The 16162-nt window shown below is 36.5% G+C and overlaps 1 protein-coding gene across 2 annotated transcripts in view; it reads right to left on the bottom strand.

Annotated features, from left to right (window-relative positions):
- The window catches only part of LOC101522455 (cytochrome b5 reductase 4), a 93512-nt gene that overhangs the window by 31356 nt on the left and 45994 nt on the right, over positions 1 to 16162 (bottom strand). For both annotated transcript variants that reach the window (XM_058661052.1, XM_004580423.3), the window contains 5 exons: positions 11330 to 11359; positions 9622 to 9682; positions 8310 to 8367; positions 6421 to 6514; positions 4392 to 4424 (listed from right to left, as the gene is read on the bottom strand). In XM_058661052.1, coding sequence (XP_058517035.1) covers positions 4392 to 4424; positions 6421 to 6514; positions 8310 to 8367; positions 9622 to 9682; positions 11330 to 11359 — 276 coding nt within the window. The remainder of the gene's footprint in view (positions 1 to 4391; positions 4425 to 6420; positions 6515 to 8309; positions 8368 to 9621; positions 9683 to 11329; positions 11360 to 16162) is intronic.

The following is a 16162-nucleotide window of genomic DNA, read 5'->3' on the forward strand; positions in this document are numbered from 1 at the left end:
CCTCCAGGAACTGGAAAAACAACAGCAGAAGAGCCCCACACACAATAGGAAACAAGAAATCATCAAAACAAGGGAGGAAATCAACCAGATAGAAATAAAAAAAACCATACACAAAATCAATGAATCAAAAAGCTGGTTTTTTGAGAAGATAAACAAGATAGACACTCCACTGGCCCGACTGACAAAGAAAAAACAAGAGAAGGCAAGAATTACCAGCATCAAAGATGAAAAAGGCAACATAACAACAGACACCGCATCCATTAAGGCCATAATTAGAAATTACTACAAAGCACTGTACTCCAACAAATCAGAAGATCACCAAGAAATGGAAAAGTTCTTAGACTTCTACCACTTGCCAAAACTTAGCCCAGAGGCAACAAACGACCTGAACAAACCCATAACTGAAGTAGAGATTGAATCAGTGATTAAAGACCTCCCAACAAGGAAAAGCCCAGGCCCAGACGGCTTCACTCCAGAATTCTACAAAACATTCCGAACAGAGCTGACCCCAATCCTCTACAAACTCTTCAAAACAATAGAAAAAGAGGCAACCCTTCCAAACTCATTCTATGAAGCCAACATTACCTTAATCCCAAAACCAGACAGAGAACTAACAGAGAAGGAAAACTACAGACCTATCTCTTTGATGAACATTGATGCTAAGATTCTCAACAAAATCCTAGCCAACAGAATTCAAAAACACATCAGACAGATCATTCATCCAGATCAAGTAGGATTCATCCCTGGAATGCAGGGATGGTTCAACATTCGAAAATCTATAAATGTGATACACCACATCCAAAAACTGAAAAACAAGAATCACATGATAGTATCAATAGATGCAGAAAAAGCTTTCGACAAAATCCAACATCACTTCCTACTAAAAACCCTAACCAAGGTAGGCATAGATGGAAAAATCCACAACATAATTAAAGCCATATATGAAAAACCCAACGCCAGCATCATACTGAATGGAGAAAAGCTGGAAACCTTCCCACTGAGATCTGGAACAAGACAGGGATGTCCACTTTCTCCACTACTATTCAACAAAGTCCTAGAGGTACTCGCTGAGGCCATAAGACAAGAAAAAGAAATCAGAGGAATCCAAATGGGAAACGAAGAAGTCAAGCTCTCACTATACGCAGATGATATGATTCTTTATGTAGAAGAGCCAAGAGACTCAATACAGAGACTGCTAGAACTTGTACGAGAGTTTGGTAGAGTGGCAGGGTACAAAATTAATGAACAAAAATCAACAGCCATAGTGTATGCGAACAGCCCCAAGATGGAAAAAGACTTAACCAGCAAGATATCATTCAAAATAACAGAGAAAAGTATGAAATATCTGGGAATAAATCTAACCAAAAATGTAGAAGACTTATTTGAAGAAAACTACAAACTGCTTAAAAAAGAAATTGAACAAGACCTCAAAAGATGGAGTAACATCCCATGCTCCTGGATAGGTAAAATCAATATCATTAAAATGTCTATACTGCCAAAAGCAATATATACATTCAACGCAATCCCAATCAAATTGCCCAAAACATTCTTCATGGAACTGGAAACAATGATCCAAAGGTTCATCTGGAAGCACAAAAAACCACGGATAGCTAGAACTATCCTGAAGAACAGGAAGTTAGCAGGGGGAATCACAGTTCCGGACCTCTGGACATACTATAGGGCAGTGGTTATCAAAACAGCGTGGTACTGGCACAAAGATAGAGAGGAAGACCAATGGAGCAGAATAGAAACGCCAGAAGGGAACCCACACAGATACAGCCAAATAATCTTTGACAAAAAGACAAACGACAACCCAGGCAAATGGGAAGGTCTGTTCAATAAATGCTGTTGGGACAACTGGTTGATAGCCTGCAGAAACAAAAAAATAGATCCACATCTCTCACCATACACTAAGATCAGATCTAAATGGATAACAGATCTAAACCTACATCCAGAAACCTTCAAACTTTTGGAAGAAAATGTTGGAAACACACTGGAACACTTGGGGGTAGGCCCTCACTTCCTAAAAAAGACTCCAGATGCAGTAGAAATCAAGACCAAAATAAACAATTGGGACCTCATCAAACTAAGAAGCTTCGGTACAGCAAAGGAAACAATCAACAAAGTAAAAAGGCAACCCACAGAATGGGAGAAGATCTTCGCACACGACATAGGTGATAGAGGGCTAATATCCAGAATATACAAAGAGCTACAAAACAACCAAAATGTCAAAACAAGCAACCCACTCAAGAAATGGGCACGGGAAATGGGCAGACACTTCACAAAGAAACAAACCCAAATGGCAAATAAACATATGAAAAAATGCTCAAGTTCCCTGGCAATAAGGGAAATCCAAATTAAAACATCAATGAGGTACCACCTAACGCCAGTAAGACTGGCCCACATGAATAAAAGCACCAACGACACTTGTTGGCGAGGTTGCGGGGAAAAGGGAACCCTACTCCACTGCTGGTGGGGCTGCAGGCTGGTACAGCCTCTATGGAAATCAGTATGGAGAATATTCAAACAACTCAAATTCAACATACCGTATGATCCAGCAATAGCACTCCTAGGAATATATCCAGAACACTTGTTCTATGAGAAACCAACATGCACTCCTATGCTCATAGCAGCACAATCAGTAATTGCAAAAACATGGAAACAACCAAAATGCCCATCAACAGAGGATTGGATAAGAAAGCTATGGTTCATCTACTCCATGGAATACTACTCAGCTATTAAAAAAAACAAAATGCAGTTCTTTGTGGCCAAATGGGCCAAACTGGAAACCATAATGCTAAGGGAAATGAGCCAATCCCAAAAGGTTAAATACCACATGTTTGCCTTAATTTAAGATGATATGATGTTATGTATAACATGTTATGTTTTGAATGTTATATGTTGTGTATAAACTAAAATTGAAGTATAGGTGAGGTGGTCACAGAAGGTGGCTGGGAACCCGCATTTACTTTTAACATATTGGTTACTCATTACTATGTCAATTAATTCCATAATGATGTAAATTTTTGCTGATGGTATGATGGAGCTTTCAATTGACTGGGATGATACTCTGCTGGCTCTGTCTTCAGACCAGAGAGGGTATACCTAAGAAGCCGTTGAACTTGACTGGACAATAAGATGCTGGACTCTATGTTTGGTATACGCTTGCAATGGGGGAATCTCAACTGAACTTGAGCTGTGGTTATGCAACAAGGTGGAGGAATCCACCATGGTGGGAGGGTTTGGGGAGGGGTGGGGAGAACCCAAGTATCTATGTAATTGTGTCACATAATACAATGTAATTACTGAAGTTAAATAATAAATATATATAAAAAAATAGATTAGATAGGAGCTGGCATTGTGGCATAGTAGGGTAAACTGCCATCTGTCTGTCCACCTGCATTCCATGAGTTCCAGTTTGGTGCTCATGTGCTGCTCCAATTCTGATCCAGCACACTGCTGACATGCCTGGGAAAAGACCAGAAGAGGACCCAAGTGCTTGGATCCATGCCACCTATGTGAGAGTCTCGGCTGGAGTTTTAGGCTTGTGGTTTCAGCTTGGTCAAGCCCTGGCTGTCAGAGCAACTTGGATAGTGAACCCATGGATGGACAATCTTCTTTCTTTCTCCCTCTCTCCTTCTGTGTGTGTGTGTCTCTCGCTGCTTTTCAAATAGACATGTAAATCTTTATAAAAAATTAAAACAGTTCAATGTGCACTGATTTCAATGTAAAACCTGCTCCTTAATTTTTAAGAGCATAATTTACAAAATCTACTAGGCTTATACAGAAAAGGGGAGACACTCACCAAGTAAAATACAAGAGACCTTCGAAAAATTCATGGTAAATATAAACCTTGAAAAAATCTACACGTAGATTAAAAAAATTTTTCACCAAAATCAATGTATCCATTCAATCCATTTTCACCAACTTTCTAACCTTCTCTTATATATTCTGCCAGTACCTGGAAGCTGAAAATCACCTTTATATGATAAGTCTTGTGCAAAATCCATGCTGTGCACTGATATACAGCGATATTCATGATTAGTAATATGCTCTATCGACATAAACAATGGAATACAAACAGCTAAGAGAAATTTGGCCTAGTACATTTCTATAAACTCTATGTCAGCAGCAGGTCAGAGACAAGGAAGGAAGGAAGAATGGAAAGGATATGAAATAGTTTTAAGTAAGTAAAAAAAAAAAATTAAAGGAATGGGGACATAAAAGGGAAAAAAAAAACCTAAAACCTGAATTAAGAATCAACACATATTTTATATTAAAAAATCATACCTTTATTTTGCCACATAAAAATATACATATGAAAAATAAAACAAATGTGACTTTTTCTTTATATACGTATGTGTAGACACACAATTTTTTTGGTAGCTTACCAGAAAAATCTTCCTGAACGTCATGGCATAGCTCTAGGATAGAAAAACAAAGTTAAAATCCAGCTTCAATTCATACAGTTTATGAAAACCAAGATCATTTGATTATTTTAAGTACTATTCCAAATCTGTGAAGATAAGTAAACATCCTGAGAGATAAAAAGGAAAAAACTGTACTCCATCATAATGGAAAGCCAAATTCATTACTGGTTATCAGTGGAGAACTCACACTAGTCCAAGCAAGGTCCCAAGACAATCCAACAAACCACAAAGGGAGAAGGCTACCCTGAAAGACAGCACCTGCAGCATGCAAGCCCCGGGGTGTGTCGATGAGCAAATATAAACACACAGACAGGCCTGGGTCTAGCCTCACTTCTCTTTTCCTATTATTTTTTAAAGCTGGAGATCCACCTAACTGCTGATCAAATAAATTCTTAGAGTCTGTATGTACCAGGCACTGTCCACGTATAATGGATACAAGAGCCAATGAAAGAGCAATCTTTAGCTTATGGAACTTATATTTTGAAAGGAAATGCAAGGAATACTTTTCCAAATATCTTTTCTATGTTTTATACTACACTTCAGAGTTTCGTTCCAATACAATATTAGTAATTAAGTTTCTGTGTTTTATTTACTCATTTATTTATTTTTTAATACATGTACTAATGTTGTATCTCAGAGGACCATCCACTTTTTATCTGTTCTGACTGAAAAGAACAAAATACCTTAACTATTCCGTGACCCAGCCATCAGCATGTTTTCCTCAGTAGGCTTAAACATAAGCCTGGGCCATAACGTTCCCATGCACTGTTAATGCTGTTTAAGTTGTCGCTTAAAACACTGATACAAACTGGCCCCAGCCTTGAGCCAAACTCCTTAAACTCTATAAACTCTATCATCTGATCTCCTTGTTTCAGGTACATGTAGGTAGCACACTTCTTTTTGTACTGCAGACCTCTGTACCCAGCTCCCTAATTAACACTTTGCTTAGATTATCCTGGCATTTAGTGTCTCCTTCTTTGGAATCTCCACTAGTCCCATTTTAGTGCTACCTGGGAATACTATTGTTGCAACTGTAGGTTACTGCTTCTGGAGCAGGTCCAGCTGCAGTTCCAGGCAGGCATAACAGCCAAAGCTTAGCTACAATGTGAACAAAATTAGCCACAAAGTATTTGAAAAACAAAACAAACAACCAACCAACCAGATGATGCACAGAAGGTTTCTTCAAAAACTAAGTGAATTTCATTAATATAGTCAAGCACTGAGCAGAAACTTGTATGACTGAAGTCTGAGAATTACAGTCTTTGCTCTACAAAAATAGCTGAAAATTTATGTAAGAGTGCATGCCTAGAACACTGTTACCAGCACTGTTTTCTCATTGCTACCATGTTTTTTTTTTATTTCATTCCTACTTTTTAACCAGAACAAAGTCAATGTTATAAAAGGGGAAAACAGTGAACCTTACAGGCAAGTGCATATTGGGTGAGAAGTTAGGAATCTGGTTTTTTGATACCTGAATTTTACTGATTTCTTTCCTGTGCTCTGTAATCTTTCAACACTGATGGAGTGAATTGTTTGGTTCTTTTCATTCACGAAACGACAGGCAGATGACGATACAACACAGACTTGCAGTCCAGACTGCTTTGTTGTGACCTCTGACTTCCCATGATGGAGCTGGCAAGAAACAGACCAGGCTGGAGTGGCCACCTAGTGATGGGTGCTCAGTAGGCACACACAACTGAAGGTCTCAGGAGACTCCCTTGTGAGTGTAAAGTATAAGTAACTTACCATATCTGGGCCAACAAACACTTCATAAACTGATTTTGATGGTATCTGATTGCTTAAACTTGGAAAGGTTTAAGGGCTAACCATCATTTGCTAGCACCATTATTAGTATAAGCAAAAAATCAGAATATTAAAAACATACAATAAATCAGAAATAGGAGACAAAATATATAGTGACCTAGACCACAAACTAATTGCATAATAAAAGTAAATTGGGGGTGGCTTCATTTAATAAAAGCATACTCACCAATATGCAAAAGATATGAATAGTCCTTGACAATTACTTCTGCTCTAATGGAGTCACCCTGATGATCAATTATTACTGAGTCTAAACTGATACCCTTTAATAGAAAGTGAAAAACAAAAATTATAAAGTAAAATTTTTCCAAGCTTCCACAATTACATGTGTAAGATGATCAACGAAATCTCACACTGGGTTTCTTTACAGAACTCTCAAGCTAAATCGGTGTTATTACTGTTTTTTCTCTCTTTCAACCCTATTCTTCTTCAAAGCACATATACAATAAATTTAACTACAGATTCATGCCTGTTAATATCTGCCTTCATGGTATTTTTCAGACCGCTAAACTTAACAGACTAGCAGCTAGAAGATACGTGACAACTATCTGCTAGATAAGTAACATTGTAAAAGCAAAATTTTAAGTAATGAGAAAACAGAATATTTGTGCTCACTTTCATCTTCCACTATTGTTTGATGCTGGCAAACTATATAACCTCTCCACCTCAGCCTATATAAAACAAAACAAGAAAACCAACCCAGCAGCAAATTTTTAGACTGTCTCTAAAAACAATATAGCATTGGTGGAAGGCATTTTGTCATTATCTATGTCATACTGAACTCATTATTCCCTGTAGAAACCTTCCCCTTTCTTTCAGCCATGCTCCCCGTGTACAACCTCGATATTATCAATGGTAGTGGACCCACACCTCCCTAGGTTTTCTGTTCTTCGTTTCAGACTAACAAATGAATGGGAGAAGGGACAAACAGATCTCTAGTCCTCCTGGATGTATGGCTATCAGGTATAGGTTTTTCCCCCAACTCTCCCAGCATTTACTTATTTGAAAGGCAGAACATCAGAAAGGTTATCTTTCATCTACTGGTTCATTTCTCCAGATACCCAAAACAGCCAGTGCTAGTAGGGCAAGTCAGATGCCAGGAAATCAATTCAGGCCTACTACATGGGTGGTAGGGACGCCAGTACTTCAACCACCACCTGCTGACTCACAGGGTACACATTAAGAGGAGCAGGATTGGAACTGGAGACACTAGAATCTAGGCACTCCAATATTGGATGTGGCCATCTTAAGAAGGGGCTAAATCTGCTGTACTACAATGCCCAGCTCAAAGCCAATCATTCCTGCACCACAGTCAGATCAACCTGCACAAGCCAGAGAAACCAACCAGCTCACGGTGGTTCTGCCACCACACAAGGCAGCAGGAATTCTAAAAGCTCTTAGCTTCCAGAACTTGTCTACAAATCTGAATTGTTCCTCCACTGTGGGAGCCTCAATAGCTGCTGGAGGGATGCATTTGGGGATTTTATAGGATTTCCAGTGGAAGAGTAAGCCTCATGAAGCAAGAGTTCTGTGGCTGGTCCCTAATGTCTAAGTCAGTGCCTCACCTCAAGAAAGTGCTAGACATCAGTAAATAAACTACTTCCTTGACTTCAGTTTCAAAATGGTATCTCAACACTATTAGTGACTTAAAATACTAAACACAGCACTACAGTTTATGTAATTACAAATTATACTGAGGAAATGTGTTTTTAGGGTGAAGTTCATTGGGATTTACTTTTATTATCCAAGCTTTTAATAAAATCACATAAAATATTAGTCTAGCTTTTTAAGAAAAGGTTTTAAAGCACAGGTTTTAAAGCTGACGTCCTAGAACAGAGTGTTAGGGTTCAAACGGTAGATTTATTGCTTAGTTTGTGACTTTGAGCCAATTACTTATTCTCTTCATATTTCCTATTCTGTAGAACAGGATAGCACTAGTATCCACCTGGTAGAAACACTGTGAAGTAAATACATTATATTATAGGTGCTTAGAAAAGAACCTAGTGTACAAGTGACATGTCATTTATTTTTAAATTCTGAACATAAAAAATATGTTACCTTTTGCTTAGTGTATATGACGATGGTGACTAAAGAGTCTGTTTGGAACCAATCATAGCTATAAAAATTTAAGAAGAAAAATAATTGTAACAACATATTATTAAATAATTATATACTAAATGAACATATATTAAATCATTAAATCTTTCAAAATTTACCCTGAAAAATACATTTTTCTAGATTTGACTTCTTGTAAATAGTGATATTACCATGTTATAGTCTTCAATTCATTCATAATAACTGTTTTTAAATTTAAAATTCTACACTTTTAACTATTTGAATAAAAACAAAGTTATACTAAAAAAAGCCAAAGTTATACTGACAAGATGCTTTTTGTATAGGTTACACATTTCCTTAATAAAATCATCTTCTAGTAGAGCAATAACAAAACACTTTTTAAGGGAAATGAAGGAGTCTGTATTTACTACCTTCATTCCTGCCTGTCACAAACCCATTACTATTAAAGAAATTAATTCATCAAGGCTGTTTGGTGGGTGGACAGCAAGTTCAACCAAGTTTCTGTGTTGTCATACATTGCTACTGATCAAACGGATACTGGTTTTGTTCTTACCACCTACTGAACGTAGCAGGGGCATGCCTATCCTCTTACACTAGTCTACCGAAAAACTTAGAATTATTAATACAGCAGGATGCTGCTCTTTACAACAGAGGCTGGCAAGTAAGAACGAGTTGGTAAGAGAAAGAGGGACAGAAAACACACCTAATTCAAAGGATATTTGAAGAGTAATTAACAAAAAGATGCATTGTTTAAGATAGTGCTTAATACATTTTGAGAGATTTCCACTAAAAATTATTAAAATAAACTAAATATACATGTAACAGAACAGTTAATTCTAGTATACCCATATAATGGAATATAGACCAAAAATGGTTTCACAGTAGTTAATAATAGGAAATTACTCATATAAATTTAATAAAAACAGAATACTATGGAAATAAGTACTATGTATATCCATATGAAAGGAATAAATAAAACGAAAAAGTACACATATGAAGTTTGGGAATTGCAATGTATTTTGTCATTTTCTTTTGTATTTTTCTGTATTTTCCAAATTTTCTATCATGAATGTGTGTTATTTTACCATTGGAAAATTTTTCAAACAATTTTTAAAGTGTTGGTGTTAAAAATGCATATTTCAGCTATACATAAAATTCACATCATATATCAGTTCATTATCATTCTCCAGCAATATATTATAATTGGTCCGCAATAGTCCTTTGTTTTTAAAAAATGTATGCATTTCTGTGTGGAACTGGTTTAGTTTTATACATGTAAAACAATGGCATATACCTTGGAGAACTAGGCCCTTCTTTGGGAAGTGGATCTGTCACAGGGCTCTTGGGAAGCATGCCTTCATCAAAGAAAAACAAAACAAAAAATAGCTTGAATTCATCTATATAGCAGTAAAACATTTTTTAGCATCTCAATTAACTTGCTGCTGAAATATGGCATATATACATAACAAAACATAAACGTATTGCTCAATTTTCATAAGCTGAAACACACCCTGTAGCCAATACCCACTTTGTGCTATTTATTGTCACTCCTGTTCCTACAGCAGGGTAACCACCATTCTAACACCATAACTAGTCCTGTGTCTGATCTTTATGGCATCACAACACATATATTTTCAGTGATGTTGCTTTTCTGTTAAACCTTAGACATTACAGCTGCTTTGGCAAACATGACTGGTTACAAGCAATAAATCAAACCTACAATTTTCTGAAATTTCCTTCATGCTCCTGAATCAACAGTAATTTGTTCTTTTTTAATACTTAGAAGTATATTGTATGGATATACTACAATTTATTCATTCTCTTGTTGATGGACTTCAGGGTTGTTTCCATTTTGAGACTGTGCGAGTTGCTGCCTTATTCTTGTACATATGTATTATCACAAGGAATATGCATCTATATTTCTAGTGAATTTATAAGGCATATATATGCTGAGCTTTAGCCAAGACTGATAAACAACTTTCCGAAGTGGCTGAACTAACTTACAGTTTGAGATTTCACTTGTTTCACAGCCTTTCCATTTGTGGTAATATTTTTACCATTTTATTAATTTAAAAAAAATACCTGCTAAAACTATGGTTTTTAAATAGTTTTAGAAAACTGAGAAATGAGAGAACTCTGGGATTCTTAATATAAATAAGAATGCATTGTCTGCATCTTTAAGATTTAGTTTATAAGAAACAGTACTGTTTAAATGTCTTCCTCTTCCAAGTGCTAATTGACTGAATAAATGTCAATTTGAAGGGATAAGATATCTACTGGAATACGAAGGATATCTATGCTACTTAGTATTTTAAGTAGCCGTTGTAATGATGATGTAGAAGGCAGCCACTTCACATTCTGAAGTGCAAAGACTTTCCAAGTAGGCCTACAAGTACAAATTGTACAAGGTAGCTGATATAAACCAGAGAGTACTTCAAAAAGTCCATGGAATATATATGTTGCAGAAAAACTATGCATGATTTCAAAATGTTTCTGTATCAGAATAAACTTGTCTTTTAATTCTGATTTTCTGCAAATGGCTTCAAAAACACTTGCATATATTTTCAGTCTTACGGGATCCAGGACACAGTGGTAATGGTACCGGCCAGATCATTTGTAGACTGCTAAAGCCACTTTTAACCGAGTTATTAGTTAAATGCAATTCATCCACAGAAGTCAATGGTGCTCAGCCAAGAAAACACAAGGTTAATAATACTGCAGCATCAACATGCAAACACTGAAAGTGATTTCATATGCTTCAGGGAGCTGCATTATAGGTAGTCAGGCTGAAATTAGGACAAATGAGTTTAGAGATGTCATGAAAGGGGGTGTTAAGAGCAATAACTGGAATAGAGGGAGTACAAAGTTTTGTTTAATCCTGTAGATTTAGTCTAGTAATGACATTTTGCACGTAAAAAAATATAAACTGCCGATACAATTTTGTGAGACAAGACTGTACATAAGCATAAATGACTTTTTTGTTACATATTTATAAAACTTACCATTTAAGACTTTCTTTCCCTCATGAGAGCCTGCATAAAGATTTAGGGGAAAAAAAGTCAGATAAGAACACACATTTTCAAAGAGAATATCAGTATATATGATTGATTTAAACATACAAGTCTTTCTTTTTCAAGAGCTTTCTGTCAAGCTAAAGTAGAAAAGTCAGGTTTGTAACCAGGCACTTTGCTTCCAAAAGAAAGTTTCCGGGTTGTAGCTGTGGTGCAGATGACTAAGCCTCTACCAGAAGTGTCACAATGCCACATGGGTGCTGGCTAAGTCTCAGCTGCTCCACTTCTACTCCAGTTCCCTGCTAAGGAATCTGGGAAAGCAGCAGCAGATGCTCCAAGAACTTGGGGCCTGGTTGTTGAACATGAAGCCCCTAGTTCCTGGTTTCAGCCTGGCTCAACCCAGCAGTTGCAATCTGGGGAATGACCCAGCAGATACAAGATTTCCACCTCTTTCTGTAATTCTAGGTATTTCATCTCTGGATATTATCAGATCATTCCTGTTGAGGTCTGCTTGCTATTTTGTAGGACTTCTTGTTAGTTATTTAAAAAGGTGATAAAGTTCTAGTTCATACGCTATTACGATATTATTACTTACGATATTATGATATTATTATGTGCAGCTAATTCCCGCAACCTGGTTCTTTACCGTGAGCTGAAAACACCAGACACAACGAAGTATCTTAGGAGGTTTATCCCAGCAGGGCAGGAACAGGGTGGAGGGGAAGGGGAGGGGGGAAGAGATGCTGGAAGAAGAGGGGAGAGCAAAGAAGAGCAAGAGAGAGTGCGGCACCTGGGGGCCCTTTTTGTCTGCCAGGTGTGGGGGGTGGGGATTGGGAGGGATTGAGGGCAGGCCGCCAGGGGATTGGTGCCTGCAGGTGAATGCCTAGGGATGATTGGCGAGTGGGCGGAGTTGGGGAGGGGGCTGGAAGATTGGGGGTGGGATTCTCAGGTGGAATGCCAGGTTACATCTGATTGGTGATTGGCTGGACTGGCGCGAATTTCATAACCTGTGAGGAAGAAGAAATGGCGCCGGGTCCAGGGAGGGATATTCGAATAACTCCTTACACTTCTTCTACTTAACTGGTCACTTTTTTCTAAGATCTTGGTTAATTTATTTGGAAAGGACATAAATCCCAAGTTTTATTTAGTTATATTCTAAATTAATCAAAATTTCAACTTCATAATTGAAACATAGCTATAAATAATCCAAATCAATATCTCCTATATTGTTCACTTTTATTCATGTCAGGGTTTAAAATGATCATTGTTTTTACAACTTTAAGTGGCAGAAATGCTGACCATATGTAAAGACTTTTACATGAATACAAAATTGAAATTAGCAAGTTTTTTTTTTCAGGATAACAACTAATCCACAGGTATAGCATAGTAATTGTAAATGCTATAAACCTTTCTAGTACTGGAAAAAAAATCTTAGCAAATATTGGTTTTTAAAATAAAAAAAGGATAAGCTTTCACAAGGTATCCAAGTTGACAAATTGAAAGCCATCACTCATTTCATTGACATCACCTTATTTTGCAGTAAAAGAAGCATAAATATTCAAATCAAAACTTTCAAAATTATATTCTAATTTTTAGTCATCTCAAATTCTAGAATTAACTACATTACACTCAACCTTTGCAAAATGCCATGATTAAGAAGGCAAAAATTTGTTTTCTTCATTTTATCAAAATAAGTTTGTAGCTGAGAAGGATCCTAACAATGTGAAGCAAGTCATCTCCTTCTCTTATTTAAGACCGAAGAGTCAGAGGTCAAGGTTATGAAACCCACAATTTTTTAACAGCAGAGCCAAGGTTAGATTTTTTCCTCTTCTGAAACTCAGGCCTCATTTGTTTAACATACCATTGCTAGAGTTAATACTTTGCAAAAACACACAAGATTTTTTAAAAAAATTAAATTCTACCTCAAAATGAGCTTTGTCAATTGCCAGGTAAAAATCCAGTCATTACATTTGGCCAGGAATTACTGCTCTCCCTGGTGGCTTACTTACTTTCATCTTCAGTCTTATCTAACTTTGCTATTGCAACTGTGATTATTTATTTTATCTTAGAACAGACAGAAAATCTTTGATAGAATCTTAAGTAAATTACAGCTATTTTCAGTGTAAGACACAGCTGGCAGTTTTATAAATCTCATTCAGTATGTGAAACAATTTGTTTACATCTAAGAGGCTCAAAAATTTTAAAGAAACATGCTAGGTAATTTGTTTCTAGAAGGAATATATATTATCTTGTAAGCTACAAAGTGAATTCATTTGAATCTATCATTACTTTTTAATTCTGCTAAATTTATTAATTTGTTTTCAAAGTCATTCTTTGTTGTCATTTAATCCAAGATTTGCCAGTAGAAAGAACATCTGTGATCTGCATTACTTTTAAAAACTCTACTAGCTCATCTTCACAATTATTTTCAAAAACTAAGTCATAAGAGATGACGGAAAATGCCTTACTCCCTGGAAAACAAATCTGATATTCTCTTTTGACAACTAATGATTAACTTTGACAACTTATTGGCTCTAGGGCCAAAGACTATTATTTCTTGTTACTCTCCTAAGAAGCTCTACTTATGGGAAGGTCAAAGTCATTGAGAAAGTTCACATTCATAAAGCCTTCTGGTTAGAGGGCTGGGTAAGAATTCTTAATTACAGAAGTAAATCATAAAGACTCCAGGGGGAAACAAAGAAAAATCCTATTTTGTCAACATGCAAAATCTATTCATCATTTTTGTAGCAGGACAATTGATTGGATCTGCGGGTCTACTTTACAAAACAAAAAGAGGGTTATTTCAAGGGAGACGTGCAGGAACTCTTAGTCTCAATCAACTCCTACTGGCTGTTGATCCGTAAATTCCTCAAACCCTTCGCCCTTATACCTCTGTGACCCTCTCAGTCTTTAAAAGTCTGATGCTATTAATAAACTCCGGTTACTGATCATCAGTCAGCAGTCCACGCAGATCATTATCAACTCCGTGTACCAAGTCCATTGCTGCTGGACAGCGAACACACCTTAAAAGAACACTAACATAGTACAATACAATTTGTATAACAAGGTAGGATGATATATTCAGCTTGCCTATTCATAAAGGTAAGTTGGACAGATTCATAATAATAATAATAATGTGATTACCCTTATAAATTTGTGGGGGGGAAGGTAGATGAGAGATAGAGGTGTGAAAAGGGCACTTGTTAAGAATGTTTATTTCACAGCAAAAGAAACAATTAAAAAAGTGAAGAAACAACCTACAGAATGGGAAAAAATTTTTGCATTCTACACAAGTGACAGGGGACTAATATCTAGGATCTACAAAGAGCTTCAGAAACCCAAGGATAGTGAAAAAATAAACCCTGTAGCAAAATGGGCAAAGGAAATGAACAGATGTTTCTCAAAAGAACAGATACAAATAGCTAATAAATATATGAAAAGATGCTCAGGCTCTCTAGCCATCAGAGAGATACAAATGAAAACCACCTTGAGGTACCACCTAACTCCTGTGAGACTGGCCTACATTCAGAATTCGAAAAACAACACATGCTGGCGTGGATGTGGGGAAAAAGGTACCCTCCTTCACTGCTGGTGGGAGTGTAGGCTAGTACAATCATTGTGGAAATCCATATGGAGAGTGCTTGGAAAATTGCAAATAAACCTGCCATATGACCCAGCAATCCCGCTCTTAGGAATATACCCAACAGAAGTGAAATCTGCATACGAGAAGGGGATCTGTAATCTTATATTTACAGCAGCACAATCCACAATAGCAATGTCATGGAAACAAACCAGATGTGCGTCTAAGGAAGAATGGTTAAAAAAACTGTGGTACATCTATTCAATGGAATATTATTCAGCTGTCAAGAACGATATTATTCTATTCAAATCCAGGTGGTCCCAACTAGAAACTATTATGCTCAGCGAAATGAGTCAATCACAAAAGAATAAATACCATATATTCTCTCTCATATAAGAAAGCCAACATGGAAAGGTAGAGTTCATCAAGTGCCCATGGAGTTCTGATCTAAATATAGATTGCTGCAAGTCAGGTCCCACGGCAAGAGATGGTGAAAATTCTCTGTTCTAGGCATGTTGGCATTTCATGGATGAAGTAACAGCAGAGTATATTTAGCATGTTGTGAACATGAATATGGCAAATTGGCAGTTTTCGTCAGTTGCTGGCAATAGTTTAGAGTGATGACAAATATTATTTTGATTTTTTTGTGTGTTATTTAGTTATGAGGAAAGTGTATGGTAAGCAGTCCATTTGATGGTTTACTAATTTCCTTGTTGTTGAGAAGTCCGAGTTGATTATGTCTTTAATATAACAATTTGTGTGCTGTGAATTGCATGAAGAGTTAGGTAGGGCAGAGATGATGCCTACTAAATGTACAAAATGGATTGATGAGATTAGCCAGTTAAATCTTTTCACCAGTAAGGCACTCAACAGCCCATGAGATATTTATTAAAAATGTTATGTAAATCCTCTTATTTTTGTATCATAGTGTCAAATAGCAGTAAAATAAACATGTTAAGATCCTTAATCTACTGCTATGTTTCACTGTAAAATTTACCTTTGTTAAAATTTGCTTCTGTTCAAATTTGTTGAGATCGCACGTAAAAGTATCCTAATATTACTTTGGCTGATATTTTCTAATTACTGTATATTATTTTGGGAATGTAAATTTTATTTGAATGTCAACTACAGTTAAGCATGTGCCGTTTGTTTTTCTTGCTCGGGTTTTGTAATTTGATTGAATGTTTTTATTATAGTTTAATAAATGTTTGCTTTATTTAAAAAAAAAATAATGTTTATTTCAC

The sequence above is a fragment of the Ochotona princeps genome, chromosome 1 (genome assembly GCF_030435755.1).
Source record: "Ochotona princeps isolate mOchPri1 chromosome 1, mOchPri1.hap1, whole genome shotgun sequence".
Lineage (NCBI taxonomy): Eukaryota > Metazoa > Chordata > Mammalia > Lagomorpha > Ochotonidae > Ochotona > Ochotona princeps.